The sequence below is a fragment of the Aspergillus campestris genome (assembly GCF_002847485.1).
Source record: "Aspergillus campestris IBT 28561 chromosome Unknown P168scaffold_11, whole genome shotgun sequence".
Classification (NCBI taxonomy): Eukaryota; Fungi; Ascomycota; class Eurotiomycetes; order Eurotiales; family Aspergillaceae; genus Aspergillus; species Aspergillus campestris.
The window spans coordinates 623611-641279 of NW_020194346.1; the positions used below are offsets into that span (position 1 = coordinate 623611).

The 17669-nt window shown below is 50.3% G+C and overlaps 6 protein-coding genes across 6 annotated transcripts; 3 read left to right on the forward strand and 3 right to left on the reverse strand.

Annotated features, from left to right (window-relative positions):
- Positions 1 to 2629: 2629 nt before the first annotated feature.
- On the forward strand, positions 2630 to 4593 carry P168DRAFT_241390 (putative C6 transcription factor; the record flags this gene model as incomplete). The annotated part of the gene is made up of 5 exons (XM_024833757.1): positions 2630 to 3232; positions 3288 to 3439; positions 3520 to 3699; positions 3753 to 4106; positions 4167 to 4593. Coding segments are annotated over 5 exons (1716 nt in total), but the record flags the coding sequence as incomplete, so codon positions are not given.
- Positions 4594 to 7139: 2546 nt separating this feature from the next.
- P168DRAFT_241882 (putative eukaryotic translation initiation factor 3 subunit EifCl) lies at positions 7140 to 8711 on the forward strand (the record flags this gene model as incomplete). Its single annotated transcript, XM_024833775.1, has 2 exons — positions 7140 to 7448; positions 7590 to 8711. 2 exons carry the CDS (start codon positions 7140 to 7142, stop codon positions 8709 to 8711), a joined length of 1431 nt encoding a protein of 476 aa, XP_024690128.1.
- Positions 8712 to 9377: 666 nt separating this feature from the next.
- On the reverse strand, positions 9378 to 10686 carry P168DRAFT_292635 (HesB/IscA family protein; the record flags this gene model as incomplete). The annotated part of the gene is made up of 2 exons (XM_024837626.1): positions 10273 to 10686; positions 9378 to 9851 (listed from the first exon to the last, which is right to left on the reverse strand). Coding segments are annotated over exons 1-2 (422 nt in total), but the record flags the coding sequence as incomplete, so codon positions are not given.
- A 625-nt stretch (positions 10687 to 11311) lies between these two features.
- P168DRAFT_292637 (ER membrane protein complex subunit 4) lies at positions 11312 to 12216 on the reverse strand. The gene is made up of 3 exons (XM_024837627.1): positions 11972 to 12216; positions 11555 to 11904; positions 11312 to 11463 (listed from the first exon to the last, which is right to left on the reverse strand). Exons 1-3 carry the CDS (start codon positions 12110 to 12112, stop codon positions 11388 to 11390), a joined length of 567 nt encoding a protein of 188 aa, XP_024690130.1. The 5' UTR covers positions 12113 to 12216; the 3' UTR covers positions 11312 to 11387.
- Positions 12217 to 12663: 447 nt separating this feature from the next.
- Positions 12664 to 15837, forward strand: P168DRAFT_292639 (putative AP-2 adaptor complex subunit beta). The gene is made up of 5 exons (XM_024837628.1): positions 12664 to 13266; positions 13335 to 13410; positions 13474 to 13838; positions 13888 to 14316; positions 14381 to 15837. The coding sequence occupies exons 1-5, from the start codon at positions 13019 to 13021 to the stop codon at positions 15468 to 15470; spliced, it is 2208 nt and encodes a 735-aa protein (XP_024690131.1). The 5' UTR covers positions 12664 to 13018; the 3' UTR covers positions 15471 to 15837.
- A 108-nt stretch (positions 15838 to 15945) lies between these two features.
- cwc25 (U2-type spliceosomal complex subunit CWC25) lies at positions 15946 to 17603 on the reverse strand. Its single transcript, XM_024839591.1, has 2 exons — positions 17521 to 17603; positions 15946 to 17426 (listed from the first exon to the last, which is right to left on the reverse strand). Exons 1-2 carry the CDS (start codon positions 17544 to 17546, stop codon positions 16124 to 16126), a joined length of 1329 nt encoding a protein of 442 aa, XP_024690132.1. The 5' UTR covers positions 17547 to 17603; the 3' UTR covers positions 15946 to 16123.
- Between the last annotated feature and the right edge of the window lie 66 nt (positions 17604 to 17669).

Genomic DNA, 17669 nt, shown 5'->3' on the forward strand with positions numbered 1-17669 from the left:
TGACGCGAAATGATGTACAATTCATCCCCAGAGTGCCCGTGTACGTATGGAGACTGCATCGAAAAACAACGTAGAAGCTAGTAAGCTACTCCTTACGTCACTAAACAGCAACCTGTCAGCAGGGGCGTAGGATAGGTGCAGTAGTCTTTCACTAAAACTTAAGCTATCTCCAGATGCAAGGCGCATTTGCTGCCTCTTCCTGTTTCTTGAAAGTATCTGACCCACTTCGAGGACCCTTCAATTGGTACCAACTCCAGAACGAGTAACTGGGTACCTGATCCATAGCCATATCGCTGCGGGTTTTATCTCCCATGATATCAATATATGGGTCGGAGAAACTTCCCACAAACCATTAGAGCCGATATTGACTTAGTGGGTACGCCCGCACGGGACGGGCTACCAATCAGAGAATGGGATCCTGTTTCCACCGCAGCTTCATGGATGGTTGTCCATTGAACTTTCTCCAATCATGGTGGACGAACTTTACGGGCTGGGAGAGATGACGGATGTGGTCACACAATCGAGTTCTGTCCATCCATGGCTGCCGACCACACGGCATGGTGGCTTAGGGCGAAACGCAAGCTATGAATAGATGACGTTGCCACTTTTAGGAAGATCTGCTAGCAGCCACTGGAGAGCTCGACGGCACTACTTTCTGGAAGCTTACATCCGATACACTTTGTGTTAACCAGTTCTTGCTTCCGGATGGATAGTGGGTGCGGGGTTTCGACTATTGGTTGCTGTCAAGCAATGAATCGCTTTGTAGCTGCCACTTGAAACCAGATAAGACACCCATTGTTAATAAGCATGTCCAACCGGACTGATGTAAGATCGGGGAGATTCAAAGGGATTCCAAGTAATGTCTTCTTACAGGTGGGCCGGCCGCTGGGTGGATGCCCGCGTGCATTCCATTGTTTGGCACCCGGCGATCTCTTCCGCATATTGAGTTTGGGTTCCTTTCTTTTCCTCGCATGAGCTTCTCTTCCTTTTGCCTTTCTTGGTGTATATTTGGATTGGAATTTTCTTGGCCCTGAAATCCACCGCTCTGGTGGCTGAATCCCAAATGCCGTTCATAATACGCCGGGGAAAAAATCTGCCATTGCGAGGCGCCCTTCCACGAGACCCAGGGCGAGTATCTGTTTTGACGCGCAGTCTTACCTACCTCGACCAATAACCCCACATACCAGTTGATTAGGCACCTCGTAGTGAGTCACTGAGCCTTGATGTTTTGTCAGCAGGCAACAGTAACAGATCATCGATACTCCACCTTGCATCAGCACAGGAAGAGCTGGAGCTTGTATCCCCTCGAAACCTGTGGATGCGACAAAGTACGTTAACCCAGTGGCCAAACGATCGGGAGCGATGGGGAAAGGAGGGTACGGAAGAAAGAGCCAGCGAAATATGATGACAGAGGCAGACGCGCAGGAGCCGACATCCGACAACTTTGGATCGACCCATCAACCCGAATCGAGGTACATCGACTCGCCAGAAACATATCCGTCCACTGGAACGCCTTTGTATTCAATTCCAGTGGCCAAGAGCCTAGCCAAAGCCGGTCTTAATGCCTGTCTGCTGCTCAAAGCTCATGACCGTTCAACCTATCGTCACGAATTTTAGTAGATTTTCAGAAGATTGCTTTTCCTTTTTTTTTTTTTTCACCCCTTAAATTTCTTCATTCCTCCCTTTGTATCCGTTCATCTTGATTCTCCGATTTTATTTATTGTGATCCAAGATCCTCTTGAGAGAAAGGGACCTTGCAGTATTTGACTGAGTTTTTCCGTCCTCCCCGACGATTCTTGAACTGCGGCTGTCTTACCCGCAGTCGAAATAATAGTCCTGCTGGTGGTGGTTGTTTTGATCGTCCGCCTTCGAAACCTTTTGCCCGCCTTCAAAATTTTGCATTTGAGCCCACCCCCGTCTTCGAAGACATTGCGATCCGGTCACCGATTTTCGAGGCTCTCCTCTAGATAAATGAGAGATGGCAAGCTTCTTTAGCTCCAAAGAGAGTCATCGAAATCCAGGTAAACGCTGATCCCTGGCGAAACATCAACCCCTCGAGCGTCGTGAGGTATTCTACTAGGCAGATTCTCAGCGTATTCGGTGCCGCCACGAATCCCCATCTGCCCGAAACCCAGCTGCCACGGATCTCAACCTCTCGAGATAGTAATCCCTTGCTTCACACCTCAGTGGAATAGTGCGGAGTAATTAGGCGCAACTCCACGGGCCAGGCTGGCAGTGAAGCGCATTTCCTGCCTAGGTCTTGAGAATTTTATGCGATTCAATATGACACCCAAAGAGCAGGACAAGTATCTTCCCCCGCTCGCACCGGGGCCCCACGGCCCCATTTCGCAGGGATCTGCCGCCATATCGAAACCAAGGAAAAATTCCACGGCTTGCCTGCCATGCAAGCAAACGAAACGAAAGGTAAGAGATAGGACAGACGCTGTTGGATTTTCTCGGCCCTTTCTGGGTATGGGCTGATCCGTATATCACCCCACTAAACGAGGGAAGCGCAGAAAATTCAACTGCCTCCCCTTGTATTGGAATTCATACGAGACCGGTGGTAACCAGAGTATTGGCTTTCTTCGGCTCGCCTCATAGGATTGTCGGCTAATAATATTTGTCACAACAGTGCAGCGGACGCCCCGTCCCCTGCAAAGCTTGCCGGAACACGGACGCTGAATGCGTTTTCGATGAGACCCTTGACCTCAGACGTAAGGTGGCCGCTCGACGAACTCTTGGGGAGTTGGAATACTATCGAGGTCTGCTACATTCACTTCTGAAAATGTTGCGGTCGTCAGACAACGATAAAATGCATCGGATACTGGATATCATACGCCAGAGCGTGCCGTTAAACACCATTGCCAGCGCTGTTGATGCGCCTGCCATCGACATTGGTGATGCTGGCCCTGATAATCTAGGAAGTGGCAGTGCAGGGAATATGGACGATGCCATAGCCCAACACGAACGTCTCTGTGCTGACTCTCACTCGCGAATCACGGTGGAGAAACTCTGTGATATACCCCTCCTCCAGGTCTCCGCTCGGCCTTGGACAACAGTCACAGATGACAATCATTTGGTTTCACATTTGGTTTCCCTGTACTTCACATGGGATCATCCACTGTCGCAGATTATGGATCAGGGCATATTCCTGCATCATATGGCATCAGAGGATATTCAATCAGAGTGTTGTAACCCCCTCCTTGTAAATAGCATCTTAGCGCTGGCATGTGTATGTTACCTTTTGCCCCAACAACTCCGGAAAGGCATCTTTTGACATTGGCTAGACATATTCCGATTTCCCGGAGGTGTTCGCCGTCCCTGGCGAAATGACCTCATGGGGCCAACAGTTTTTCACAGAAGCAGAAAGGTTATGGAGCGCTGAGGAGGGACAGAATTCACTAGCGAACATCCAGGCATTGGCGGTGATAAGTTTCGTGTAAGTGTCGTGCTTTAGATACCTGATCCTGTCGTTTCCCACGGCTTTATTGTTTGCCTTGCACAACTAACATGCCGCAGTTTGAAATTGCAGGGTAAAGACAATTTGTGCTGGCTCACGTTTCGACAAGCTGTGCAATTAGCACGAGATCGCGGTTTGTTTCATGGTCCCGGATCAAAACATAGAAATTGGCGGCAAATGTCAGATGATGCCCTGCAAGCTGGCACAGCTACTGCCTGGGGGCTCTTTGCGATAAACACGTATGGCCCCTGGATGTGCATGCTCTGCAGAAACTAGCTGACTGTCTCTATAGCCAGCTGTCCATGGAATTGAGCAACGTCGCCGATCTCCCTTTACCCAGGATTCGACTTTACCCAACTAGCCACCCTGACAAGAATGTTTTATGGACACCGTACCCTCGCTCAAACCATATAGATTACGAACGAAAGCCTTCTTTGCTGCATTACACCATGATTGGGATGGCTGATTTGTCCGCAATCAATGTGCAGATTCAAGACTTGTTATTTGAAAAAGCGTTTGACTTGAGTCTCGAAGAGATGTGGGAAACGGCAGAAGCGCTTTATACCCGCCTTGGAATGTGGTCCAGGGGTCTGCCTTCCGTTCTGAGCCCCGACGAACCGCAAATACCACAGGTTTTGTTTCTGCAGTAAGCACAACGATCCCGTAAGCCTCAATCGTGTACCGCGACATTGACAGAAGGTTTCAGTATTAGGTGTCGCCACATGACGATATTGCTGTTCGAATTCATGTCAAATGAGATGGTCTTGAGGCGAGAATCGCATCGTCCTCAGTTCGAACAAGCCCAGTCGATTCAAGTCCAAGCTGCACGGGAAATTGCCGATTTTCTCCGCATTCACCGCGAATCTTATAGCTTGAGGCAGATACCGAGGCAGTTTCTCGACCCAACGAACAGCAGTGCCATCAGCCTTCTGGCGGATTTAGATGTAGACAAATCCAAGGAAGCTTTCGTCGAGCTGTGTCGATTTCTGGTAGCATTCAGCAAAAGATATCTGCCAGCCAAAGCAATGCTCAAGAACATCGAATCCATTGCCCAGCGCAAGAATGTCTCGTTTCCATCTGACGCTCTTGTTGTGATGGACCATCGAGAGCTGGAATCATCCCAATGGCTGTAAACGGCAGCCAGTGCCCCCCATGCGTCTCACTCTTGGCCATTTCGGGGGTCTTCGGGTTTTATCAAATTGCGACGATCGAAAAATAGCTCTCGACAAAACACCATTCCTTATCTCTTTGTGAACTGTCGGAATTTCGGAGGAGGGGGTGGGTGAGAGGTGCAGGGTTGATTGAGAAATGTCGCAGGTATAGATTCTGAGATCAGCATTATCCATAGAATGTATCTAATATCTAGAAGCGAGTAACCACTGTGTGAAGACATTCACAAGTGGCAGGCAACCGGGGCGCTCGGGGTACTTGGAGCGCTGGGCAAGTGAGGGATTCCCGGGACAAGGCCCCCGTGGGTAATGCCGAGGGATTTCCCGTGGTTCAAGGCATTATGGCCCTTGAAAAGATCAGAAGGAGGACCTTGCTATAGGAAAGAAGGAAATGAATTTCCTAGAACGGGCGTCAAGGAGACGACCGAGAAACTGCGCATAACCTGCCCGCAAAACATGACAGAGTAACGAAATTGACCCAAGAAATCATTCATCAAAGACTTGCCTAGGGAATGTAGGTACCTAACAGATTAACACTGGTAGTTGAAATTGGAACGACTTTGCTACTATTACCTAGGGATGGTAGCGAAGAGTGCTGGACGAAAAAGTTTTGTAAGATAAACAATAGACGACCATTCAACTGCGGCTGGATAAGTTTTCCGGGGGCAGGGCCCACCCCCGAGATCCAGTCCACACGTAGTCCGTCCAAGGCAGCGGGTTTCATTGCTTCTCTGACGCTGGCCATTCACACTAGTAAGGTCTATGGTAACCCGTTTAATTAGTATATACTTAAGTATGACAGCTGATTGTAGCTATTGTCGTCGGTATACTACCGGATTCGAGGGGTTTACTATCGTATCCCTAGCCCCTTAGATCTCGAGTCTGTTCGTACGACGCACCAAGGTCAATTGCAGGTCCTAACACGGCGTGATAAGGATCGATCCTCACTTGCTGTAGTGGGAACAATCTATTCTTTCCATTCCCTGACACCTTTTTTTTGAGTCATATCAGTTAGCATGCACTGCGCCATATTTATATGGCCTTTGATCGGACTACAACTCATGCCTCCCCTCTCGTGTCACCGCTTTTGCCGCTGGGCCAGTGATTGATCATGATATGACCACGGAGGTGCGGGTCCTGCTTGCTCAGTGGATGAATCTCGAGGGATCGGAAGGAACTTGCGGTATGTAGATGACAGATTCCAATTGGGTATCATCCACCCACAAGGCTCCAAATGAAGTACGGAGTACGCGAGGTCTATTTAAGAAGTTTCATGCTGTGCATCATGCTGTGGATATCTATAGATTGGTAAGCAAAAGGTGCTCGTTGTGGCTCATTCATGGGTGTACGGAGTACGACTCTTTGACACACAGCAAAGATAATTCGCACATCCAACACACTCAACCATATCATCTTGAGGGACATCTTGCTTGTTAGACTAGCTACAAACCACGACGCCGATTTTCAAGCACAAGCGTCTGATCGTGCTCATCTGTCACCGTCTGCGATGCTGCTAATCTGGCGAAGCCGCCCCTGCCAAGATATCTTAAACTCGATCTATTGCAGAATTTTCCTGAAGTATAAATGAAACTCTTGTCCTGTATAGAAGCTTGGAGATACCGAAATGGTGGGGATCTCAGTTCAAACGGTATCTGAAATAGCTCGGGGGTCGCAGCTGTGCTCATATATCTTGGGTTAGATCTCATCGTATGACGGACAAGTAGTAGAGTAATGGGAGCCTGACACTTTCATTAATATGAAGCGCTTGGAGTATTAGATGTCTTGGAAACTATGAATAAAATCTCAGTGCTGGAGATGATGTATTGTTCCAACTATTAGACCCTTGTATACCATCCATGCAATGGTAGAGCTATCAAATATCTCCAGTTGACATGCTTTCTGGAAACTTTGTGAGCATGTAAGGAGAGGACAAGTAAGAAGAGAACATATAGGATAGAAATAAGTAAAAGGAGAACGTATTTTATATAGGCATGGAAGGCAATCTCCAAAAGATAATTGACATTTGAGTGGATACAACTTGTATTTACAAATTTTGAGATGTGTTCTGGCATATCTCAATGTGGTACCTGCTGACTCAATCACTCGCAAAATAATAAGTGCCCATTCTGGGTATAATAGAGAACAGGGAATCCATCAGTGATCTCTAAATTTTATTATCGTTGATTTCGCCATAGCATCACCCAAAGACAGAGATAGTTACAGAATAGTCCAAAATAGTAACACCGATGACTAGCGGGGTGCCAAGAACTAATACCATTCATAGCTGACTAACTAAACCAATTGTGCGCAGATAAGATAAGCACAAACAGTAGCAAGCGAAAACCCTCAAAATTCGACGCCCGCCGAAACACTCAAAATCCCACACGCCGACGCCAAGCCATCCACGCCCCGACGACGTGCCCATTTCCCTTTCCACCTCTCCCCGCCGACCGAGTACAGCTCACCTTCCTATATCTTCCGAAAAACCTTTATCCCCCCGTCATATCAACATGTCGTACGAAGAGCGCGCCAATGCGCGCCCTAATCTGGGCGATGACTCCGATGTGGAGGAAGAAGCGCTCGTGAATGACTACCGCGAGCAGGTCAACTTCGACGATAGTATGAGCGAGCTGGACCGGACGACGTCGCTGGGAGCTGGGTCGCAAACGCAGGACCTGCAGGCACAGCTTGCTGCTGCTGCGACCCCACTGGAGTACCAGGCCACCCTGGAGACCAAATTCGCGAGCTACGACAACTACTGCAGCCTGTTCCACTACATCCTCAACTCAGAAGGCCCTGTCGATCTGGAAGTCCCTTCTGTACGTTTTTTGACGTTTCTCTTCGGGATTTATAGCGGATGGCCCGGTTTTGTGCCCACCCGCTGGCCCTCCTGCAAATATAACCCGTTGTTGTTTGTTGCGAGAGTTGAATGCTGACTACTTCTTTGTTTCTCTGAACAGTACTACTGGGCTTGGGATGTGATTGACGAGTTCATCTACCAATTCGAGTCTTTCTGCCGCTACCGCAACCGCGTCGCTCGCAGCGGCTCCAACGAGGAGGAGGCACAACTTCTCCGAGAGAACCCGAACACGTGGGGCTGCTACTCGGTGCTCAACGTCCTCTATTCCCTCATCCAAAAGTCGCAGATCAATGAGCAGCTGGCGGCTATGAAGCGGGGTGAGGACCCCCTGGCCTATGCCGGCGAGTATGGCTCGCGCCCGCTGTACAAGATGCTGGGATACTTCTCGATCATCGGACTGCTGCGCGTCCACTGCTTGCTGGGTGACTTCAGCCTGGCCCTCAAGACCCTCGACGACATCGAGATGAACAAGAAGGCCATGTTCGCCCGCGTCATGGCGGCTCACTTCACCACCTACTACTACGTGGGTTTCTCGTACATGATGATGCGTCGCTATGCCGATGCCATCCGCATGTTCAGCCACATCCTGGTCTACGTGTCCCGGACCAAGAACTTCCAGAAGGGTGGTAACAGCTACGACGCCATCGCCAAGAAGAACGACCAGATGTATGCTCTGATCGCCATTTGCGTCGCCCTCCAGCCCACCCGTCTCGACGACACCATCCACTCCGCCCTCCGTGAGAAGTACGGTGAGCAGCTCCACCGTCTGCAGCAGGGCGGCCCCGAGGCCCTGCCTCTCTTCGAGGAGCTCTTCCGCTCCGCCTGCCCCAAGTTCATCAGCCCCACCCCGCCCGACTTCGACAACCCGGCTGTCAACGTCGACCCCGTCGACCACTACACCGGCATCTTCATGGATGAGATCAAGAACACCATTCACAACCCTACCATCCGGTCCTACCTCAAGCTCTACACCACCATGGATCTGAAGAAGTTGGCCGGCTTCCTGGAGGTCGAGCCCGAGAAGCTCCGCTCTTGGCTCCTGGTCAACAAGCAGCGCAGCCGCCAGGTCCGCTGGATCGAGGGTGGTCTTCTGGAGGGCGAGCCCGCCGTTGCCAACGACCTTGACTATGCCCTGGAGAGCGACCTCATCCACGTTAGTGAGACCAAGGCCGGTCGCCGCCTGGTCGACTGGTACCTGAGGAACCTGGCCCGTGTCTACTAGACGAAGCCTTTTTTTCTTTTGCGGGAAAAAAGGAAGGGAAGTATTCACTGGAGACCTCAGCATGAGACATGTGTTACGCCTGTATAAGGATCCATGAGGTCCAGCCTCTTAAGTAGAGGAACCAGAAAGGCACTATCAACAGTGGCTGCCAGGGTCTCGTCCACTAAAAAAGCCGTTTGGGAAACCGCAGGTGCAGAAAGTGTCAGAAAGACAAAGCCGCGGGGAGAAAAAAAGTCGTTGATAATTGTCATTCGGGGATCGGTATCATATTTTTGCTTTTTTTTTCCCTTTTCCTTTTCTTACTTCCCTCTCCTAGCACCATTATGATTTTTCTTTTTCTCTTTTTCTATTACTTCCTCCTGTCATGTTTCTTTGTCTATTTTCTATTTTGTTTCTATCTGTTTTGCAGGTTACCAATTATGATCTGCACTTGCTATGGGTTTGGAGTGGTTAGAATAAATCTTAAGGATTGTTAGGAGCTTACTCCCGGGTGCGCTTCGTTTACTCTGCTATTATTCACCATGGGCTGTTGGGCTTTGCTACATGGCCTCCATAGCACCAAAGGATCCACGAGCAGGTAGTATAGTCGAATTTAAGTGAGGAGATAGACGATAGCATTGACCGATTCCATCCGCTAATTATTATAATCACCGCACCTAAACTGTGCTGAAAAAGAGGGGTATAGTATATTATTCTATCCTGCAATATTTAATCCCGAGTTACATGATATACAAGAAGCCAAGCCAGGTCTCTAATCCCAGCAACCGACGCAGTCACATATCAATCATTCACATCGAAGCTGGTTCCGCAGCCGCAGTTGCTCGTCGCGCGCGGGTTATTGACAATTGTGAACTGGCTGCCGATGAGTTCCATGGTGTAGTCGACCGTGCTTCCGGACAAGAGCTCTAGCGAGGGCTCGTCCATGACGACTTTGGCCTCGCCGGGGCCGCCGTCCGCGGACGACTCTGCTTCGAATACGGTGTCCTCCTCGGCGTCGATTTTGGACTCGGGCTCCAGAGACATCATATACTGGAAGCCGTGGCAGCCTCCGCTTGTGACGGTGATTCGGAGGTGGTGGTACGGGTTCTCTTCTTTCGTTGCGGAGGGCGAGGATGAGGGGTCGGATATTTCACGAAGACGCTGCGAGATGTTAGTTTAAATGGGTTGTCAACATTGAGGAAATGTTGTAATGTAAGAAGAGAGAAGAAAAAAGAAAAAAACAAGTAAAAAACAAAAACATACAACAGCCGGGATTCGCATGTGGTCACCCACCATACTACTAACCGGCCGGCGTGTGGCTTAAGTACGGCTGAGCGGACGGGAAGCCCTGTTCTCCACACCCTATGGTCGTATGTGATAGATACAAGTAACATCTTCACTTTTGTGACCAGAGGGATCCTTGCTTTCGGGCTTGCAACCAGCACCCGGCTTGTATGGCATCATGCCATTGCCACTGCCGGGTCTTACCGAGACCGCCCACCCCGCAACAGCATACCAAGCCACAGCCACAGATAGAAAGCGCATAGTCTTGAGAAGAAGGAGACCAAGAAGATCAACGTACCTCCGTGGCCCGTTCGGATATATCGATCATCAGTGTATTCCCGTCGTCATCTTTCCGCGGGTTCATGGCTACTTTGGTGGCGGGTCGGATGGTCGAAGCGGAAAAGCCGCGGAATTGGCGGAAAACTGTCGAGGGAGGTAGGGCATGGCGACGAGCAGTGAAGCTATTCTTCGAATTCATGCGCAAGGAATATGAGCGTCGACTGGAGGCGTTATTACCGAGGAAGGATGCTGAGAAGCAGGAAACCGGTCTACCCGGGGCGCGAGAGGTTGTCGTTGCTGTGCAGACAGGTCGGGGGTGCGATAGCCGCCGCACGGCTGAAGATAGTATGGGACGAGACATGTCTAGATGAAAAGACAGATACCTCTTCAGAAGGATGTATGATTCAAAAGATCCAGAGTGGAATCAACAGTCGAGAATTTGATGAAGTATTCGGATGATTATTGATTGGATTACATAACAAGGTACGTCTATCGGAATGCTCTGCGTGACGCCATTGGACGGTGGAAGGCGGTAAGAAGAAGCAGAAAGACGATTCTCTCCGCCCGATGATCGCCGCGGGGATTGCCGCAGTCGGGCCAGTTCTACCATTTGCAAGCATGAAATCATGGCCAAGTATGCAGCAGTGCGGGGGTCTGGCCAAAGGTCTGTTAGACATTCAAGTTTCAGAAGCTAGTAGCAACAGTGATTTGATTGATATTTCGATTATATGGGGTAGCTAATGCACTGGAATGGTGTTGATTACGGTGGCCGTTTTGGGTAATTCGATGTTAAATCCAGGAATCTATTGCTATGGTCTCACTCTCACGTGTCCTCATGTATGGGTTTATCTACAATAACACCTTTCTCCAGATATGTTAGATATGTCTTTATATACTATCGCCTCTGTCGCAGACTGAATATGGGTTAATGGACCCTATCGGCCGCGACAATTTGGTGGGCTTATCACAAGATCTCATATACTGACATAGACTCACCTGTATACTTCGCCTAATGAACAAATACAATCATACTGCCAAAGTCACTCTTGGCCTAAAGATATTAATAATTAGGAATGAATTTATCTTCGCTTTATGTCGATTTATAGAATATGTCCCACGAAGTCACATATGCGGTCACCCAAGAGCAAAATACACTCGCTCCATAGGCTGCCTTTCTGACTCCCAAGCCAACCAATCCGACCTCGTAGTCCTAAATTACCATGTTAGCAAGACTCACACAGAGAATATGATGATGGGACTGAGGAACCCCATTGTAAAAAGAGGCTATCAGGAGAACATACGGCAACAATCCCATCGCGTTGACCTTCCATACCCCCAGAGCCAACAAGAGTAACTGCATAACCACGTAGAGAGCCTTAACCCCCAGAAGCTTGGCTTTCGTTCCGTCGGTTTCGAATTTGGCGAAGACCGAGTTTGTGTTGATCAAGCCTTGGATGGGTCCCTTGAAGAGCATAAAGACCATCATGATACTGAAGATCTGGAGACTATTGCCGGACATATACATCATGATACCATTCATAGGGAGCTGTTTGGAGGGCGCGAGGGCTATCTCCCAAGCCTTTTTCAACTTGAGAGTATCCGTCTCGACGGGCGGCTGGGGAGCGGTTGTTTGGGATTGTTGTTGTGCGCGCTGCAGGCGAGGATCGGGTTAGCTAGGTCTATGAAATGCCAACAGAATAATTAAAAGTAGATCATACACTCCGGTTTGTCTCTTTTCTGCTCGAGAAGCCAGGAGGGTTGGGGATGCTGTTGGCCGCCTTGGTCGCGCGTGGCATTGGGGTGTTCATGGACACGGCCCAATGCGGCGGAGGCGGAGGAGGCAGGGGCCCTGAAGCCATATTGAGCTGATTTATGGAAAAAAACTGCGGGAAGAAAAAGCGTCAAACAATGAAAATCAAACAAGTTCAAGCTTATGGAGGGATGGTGGATGCGGAGGACGATGGTGACCGAGGAGTCGGGAAATAAGGTCAGATTAGTTCCTCAGGCATGCGAGTCGGTTTTCTCCACAAGCGCGCGGAGTTGGCGGCAACCCTGGTCCACTCTCCCTCCTAATCCGTTGCATCCAGGCCTCTGCCCTCTCCTTTTTCTCTCTTGGATCTTTACTTCGCTCTCATTCACAAACATTACAGACCAGTCGATCAATTGTTGTATCTACTGTCATTTATCGCAATTTGGTAGGTTTCACCATACTGAAAATGTTGGCCCCATACTGATGATGCAGTGTACTCCCCTAAGGTATGGAGGCGAAGACGACTAGCTAAGGAACGAATCCGTCAAGCTTCGAGAGCTACACAAACGACTCTTCCAATCGCCCACTACGACGTCGCATGTGATCTGTTCTCTCGAAGGGAACTTTCCTAGATTTGGAAAACCTCGCATATTCCACAACCTAAAGAGCTGGACACTATTCGTCACTTGTCACTCCACCATTTCCGATCATGAGTTCCAGCGGGGGCGATGCGAAGTTGTTCGCAAGGGTATGTGCGAGCCCTGCATTTCCCCGCCACCCCATAATTGGACATTGGCATATCATTCAAGATGACGTTCAAGCCCTTCATCCTTCACATTTCTCATCCCTCATTTCCATGATGCGCTTGAGCCCCCGCGACCAACCTTGTCTTACCCCTCACGTCTATCGCTTTAACCTTTGCGATGCCCTGTCTTATGCCCTGTCGTCTTTCATATCCTTCACTGCACACTGCGCCCCATAAGCATTGTTCAGTTTGCATCTGATACAGCCCCCCATGTTTATCAGCGTGTTACCCTATACGGCGCATCATGGCTCACCATTCACTCGTTCTACACAGGGGAAAGTCGCGGAACTGCGCCAAGAGCTCAACTCAGGGGGTAAGAAGGACAAGAATTACTCAGCCAAGAAAATTGCCCTGAAGAAGATTGTCGCCAATATGACCATGAGCAACAACGATATGGTTGCGTTGTTTCCGGATGTGATCGGCTGCATGAATTTGCCTAGCCTGGAGATCAAGAAGATGTATGTTGAAGACAGGTGCTTCGTACCGCGCGAGGAATGTTTGCTGATCTATATCGCGTTCGTTACAGGTGCTTTTTGTTTCTGGTAAACTATTCGAGGATCAAACCTGAAATTGCGCTGAAGGCGCTCCCTATCCTGGTCAACGTACGGCGATATCTCTCTACGAACGGCAGATGGCGTGTCGGATTCGCTGACCTTTATACATAGGACATGGAAGATTCCAACCCGCTAGTGCGCGCTCTGGCGTTACGGACCATATCCTACATTCACGTCCGGGAGTTCGTCGAGGCGACCGTCCAACCGGTCAAGCGCTTAATGGGAGACCAGGACCCATATGTCCGGAAAACAGCTGCTTTTTGCATTGCCAAACTTTACGAACACGACAAGAAAATGGTTGAGGCGTCGGATCTGATCGATCGGCTGAACAGTATGCTGAGGGATGAAAACCCGACGGTTGTCTCCAGTGTCCTTGCGTCCCTCGTGGATATCTGGGGAAGGAGTGAAACCATCTCTTTGACCATTGACTACACCAGTGCGTCGAAGCTGGTTTCGATATTGCCAGATTGCTCAGAGTATGACCTCCTTTTCGGGCTCTACCTTTCGTTTTTTAACGCATTATAGATGGGGTCAAACCTACATTCTCGAGGCTTTGATGTCATATGTCCCCCAGGATTCTGCCGAGGCGCTTCTATTAGCAGAGCGCATAGCCCCTCGTCTATCTCACTCCAATTCTGCTGTTGTCCTCACCTCCATCCGTGTCATTCTCTACCTTATGAACTACATCGCCGACGAAAGACACATCACCTCACTGGCCAAGAAGTTGTCACCGCCTCTGGTCACACTCTTATCCAAGCCGCCCGAGGTGCAGTATTTGGCACTGCGGAATGCGATTTTAATTCTGCAGAAGAGACCCGAAGTGTTGCGCAATGACATCCGAGTGTTCTTCTGCAATTACAATGACCCGATTTATGTCAAAGTGACGAAGCTGGAATTGATCTTCATGTTGACAACTAAGGAGAATATCTCGGTGGTCCTAGCAGAATTGAGGGAGTAAGCTGGATTCACCCCGGTTCCTGAATTTTATATTCCTGCTTGAAGCTAACGAAACTCATAGGTACGCCACCGAAATTGATGTTCATTTCGTGCGCAAGGCCGTTCGTGCCATCGGAAAGCTCGCCATTAAAATCGAGTCCGCAGCTCGACAGTGCATCGACTGCCTCCTCGAGCTCGTCAGTGCGAAAATCCCCTACATTGTCCAGGAAGCCACTGTCGTCATTCGCAACATCTTCCGCAAATATCCCAATCAATACGAAGGCATCATTGGGCACGTCATCCAGAACATTGACGACCTGGACGAGCCCGAAGCAAAGGCCGCTATCATCTGGATCATTGGACAGTACGCGGATCGCATTGAGAACTCGGACGGCCTACTGCAAGACTACCTGGCCACTTTCCACGACGAAACCGTAGAAGTTCAACTAGCTCTCCTCACCGCAACCGTCAAGTTCTTCATTCAGCGACCAACCAAGGGTCAACAGCTCGTCCCGCAGGTCCTCAAGTGGTGCACCGAGGAAACAGACGATCCTGACCTCCGCGACAGAGGCTACATGTACTGGCGCCTGCTGTCCACAGACCCGACCACCGCCCGCCAGGTCATAATGGGCCAGAAACCACCCATCAGCGCGGAAAGCGAAAAGCTGGATTCGCGCACCCTCGAAGAGCTCTGTCTCAACATCGGCACCCTGGCCACCGTGTACCTAAAACCAGTACAGCAAGTCTTCCGCGCCGCGCGCACACGACGCCTCCAATTCAGCCCCGCCCTTCAAAGACCCAAAGACGACAACGGCAACAGCGCCATGTGGCAGTTCCCCCCATCCCCATCGGTCGTCGCCCAGCTCCCCGCCGCCGGCGCCGTAGCAACAGGCACCCCAGTCTCCAACACGTCGTCTCCCATCTCCCCAACCAGCAGCACCGCCGGTCCCACCCCAGGAAACATGAACGCCGCCGTCAACGCAGCAGACAGCTACTTTAACGGCGTCGGCACCCAGCAAATGGCAGCGCTAGACCTAGGCGGCCGCAGCGACGGAGGAGCCGGCGGCGGCGGCGCGTCGCAGACACAGTACGTCGTCAACCAGAACCAGCAGCAGATTTACCAGCCTCAGCTGGCAGGCGGGGCAGCTACGGGCGAGCTGTTACTATTATAGGTACGGATAGTGTGTATTATATTGAAAAACTTCTCCTTTGATATTCCGTTTGGTCGGGTTATTGTTAAACTTCCCGCGACCCCCTTAGCGATACTTGTCGCCGACTTTGTGATACCTCTTTTGACATATAATTTCTTCTTCTTTCTCTTCTATCATCTAACATACAACACATTTCTCGTGTAAAAGCAGGAGCTTCTGTTCGTTTGTTTGTTTGCATGTCTGTTTGACCTATTTATTTGTATTTCTTTTTCTTCTCCTCTTCTTTTCCTGTTTTCTTTTCTTTTCTCTTGATTATGTTTATAATACTGTCTGTAATGCTTCAACATGCATTTTGGTTGAACATCATAACAAAGCATCTTACCTATGGACTACTACATATCCAAATACTATTCTTCGGCTGTGAAAGACAAATCAATTAACCTTATTTCCTACTACTTTGTACTAGAGGGTATCTACATCAATCTGAGTATTTAAGCGATGCAAATACACACCTTTGTGCACTATCAATTTATTACACAGAAGACAGCTGTACATAACAAGGTATTCAAATGATCATAAATGCAAAGGCCGTCCTCCGGTGATAACGCCATGTAAAATATCGCCCATAATGCAAACATATCAAAGTAGCAGGGAACAATGAAAGAAGAGTGAGATTAATCTTCCTCCATCCGGGCCAGTCCCCCGCGACTACGCTTCAGTCTCTCATCTAGACTGTCCTCCTGAAGCTGGCGATGAAGCCCACTCATGAACTGGCCACGTTCGGAACGGTGTTTCTCGTCTTCAGTGCGCTGTTTCTCCTCCATGCGTGTGACGTCTGCGACGCGCTGTCGGCGGGTCTCTTCCAGTTCGGACGCACTGGACATCATCTCCGCGAGCTTGCGTTTGCGTTCTTCTTCTTGCTCTTTTGCTTTTGAGTTGTCGGTATCTCCCGGTCCCTTGTTTCTGTTGTAGTTGTTGTTGTTGTTGTTGGGCGCACGGCCGTCGCGAGGGTAAGAGTGTCTCGGCCCCTCTCTGTAGTCTCTCCTGTCATTGTCGCGGTATGGCCTTTCGCGACGGTCTGGGTAGTCTCTGTCGTCCGAACGCCGTCTATCAGAGTCGCCCTTGCTCGGGCGAGGAGACGGCGATCGTGAATCCTGACGGGCAGAAGACCGATGATGGTGACGAGGCCGGCTGTCACGATCCTCATGTCTGCTGGAATAGTGACTCCTCCGATCTCCGTGGTCGCGATCACGATCACGATCGTCCCGATGGCGACGATGCGACGACCGTTCCGGCTCAGCAGGAGACCTAGAGCGATGGCGACGATGCGACGACCTCTCCCCCTCAGCAGGCGACCTAGACCGATGCCGCCGATGCCGACGCCGCGACTCATAATCACCCTCATCACTATACCTCCGACTGCGCCGATGACCCCCCTCCCTCTCCCTCCGCTTCTCCCTCCCGCCACTACCCTCCCCCTCCCTCCTCTTCTCCCTCTCCTGCTTCCTCACCTGCTCCTTAACCATACTCTCATAAGCAGCCTGCTCCCTCTTCCTAATCTCCAACAACGGATCCGCCATAACCTTCGTCATCGTATCCCTCGCATTAACAGCCGGCACCTGCTCCTTCCCCGCCTCCCCCCCATGATGCGCCGCAACCAAATCCGCCCCCTTCTCCAACTTCTTCGTCTCATCACCCTTCAGCAGAATCCCATCAATGCGGCGCTTCCCCAGTAGATAACCCTCCATTTCCTCGGAGTAGTGGCCCGTCGCGCTCGACGGCGCCTGGTACATCCAGTCGACGCGGTGTTGCTGGCGGCCCTTGCCCGAGTCGTCTTGCAGACGCTGGAGTTCTTGGATTTGACGCTCTTCGTCGCGTTCGCGTCGGAGTTGGTCGACTTTTTTGCGCTCGTCCAGCGCGCGCTTTTCTTCTTGCCATACACGCTCTTGGTTGCGGATGAGCGAGGGGTGCCATGATCTGGGGTGCGGAGGTTGGTTAGCTTGGCTTTGTGATAGGGAGGGGATAGGATGGGGGATGAATCGACGGGGGGAAAGATGAGAATAGAGCTTACTTCTTCAGGTTGAGATCGCCACCCATCTTGACGTTGGTTTGTACAGATGGCTTGTGAGATTCAAGAGGTGTGGTGGAATGAAGAGGTGAGAGAGATGTGGTGGGCGAGAACTGATTCCCGATGAGGAAGTTGCCACGGCCGACCGAGTG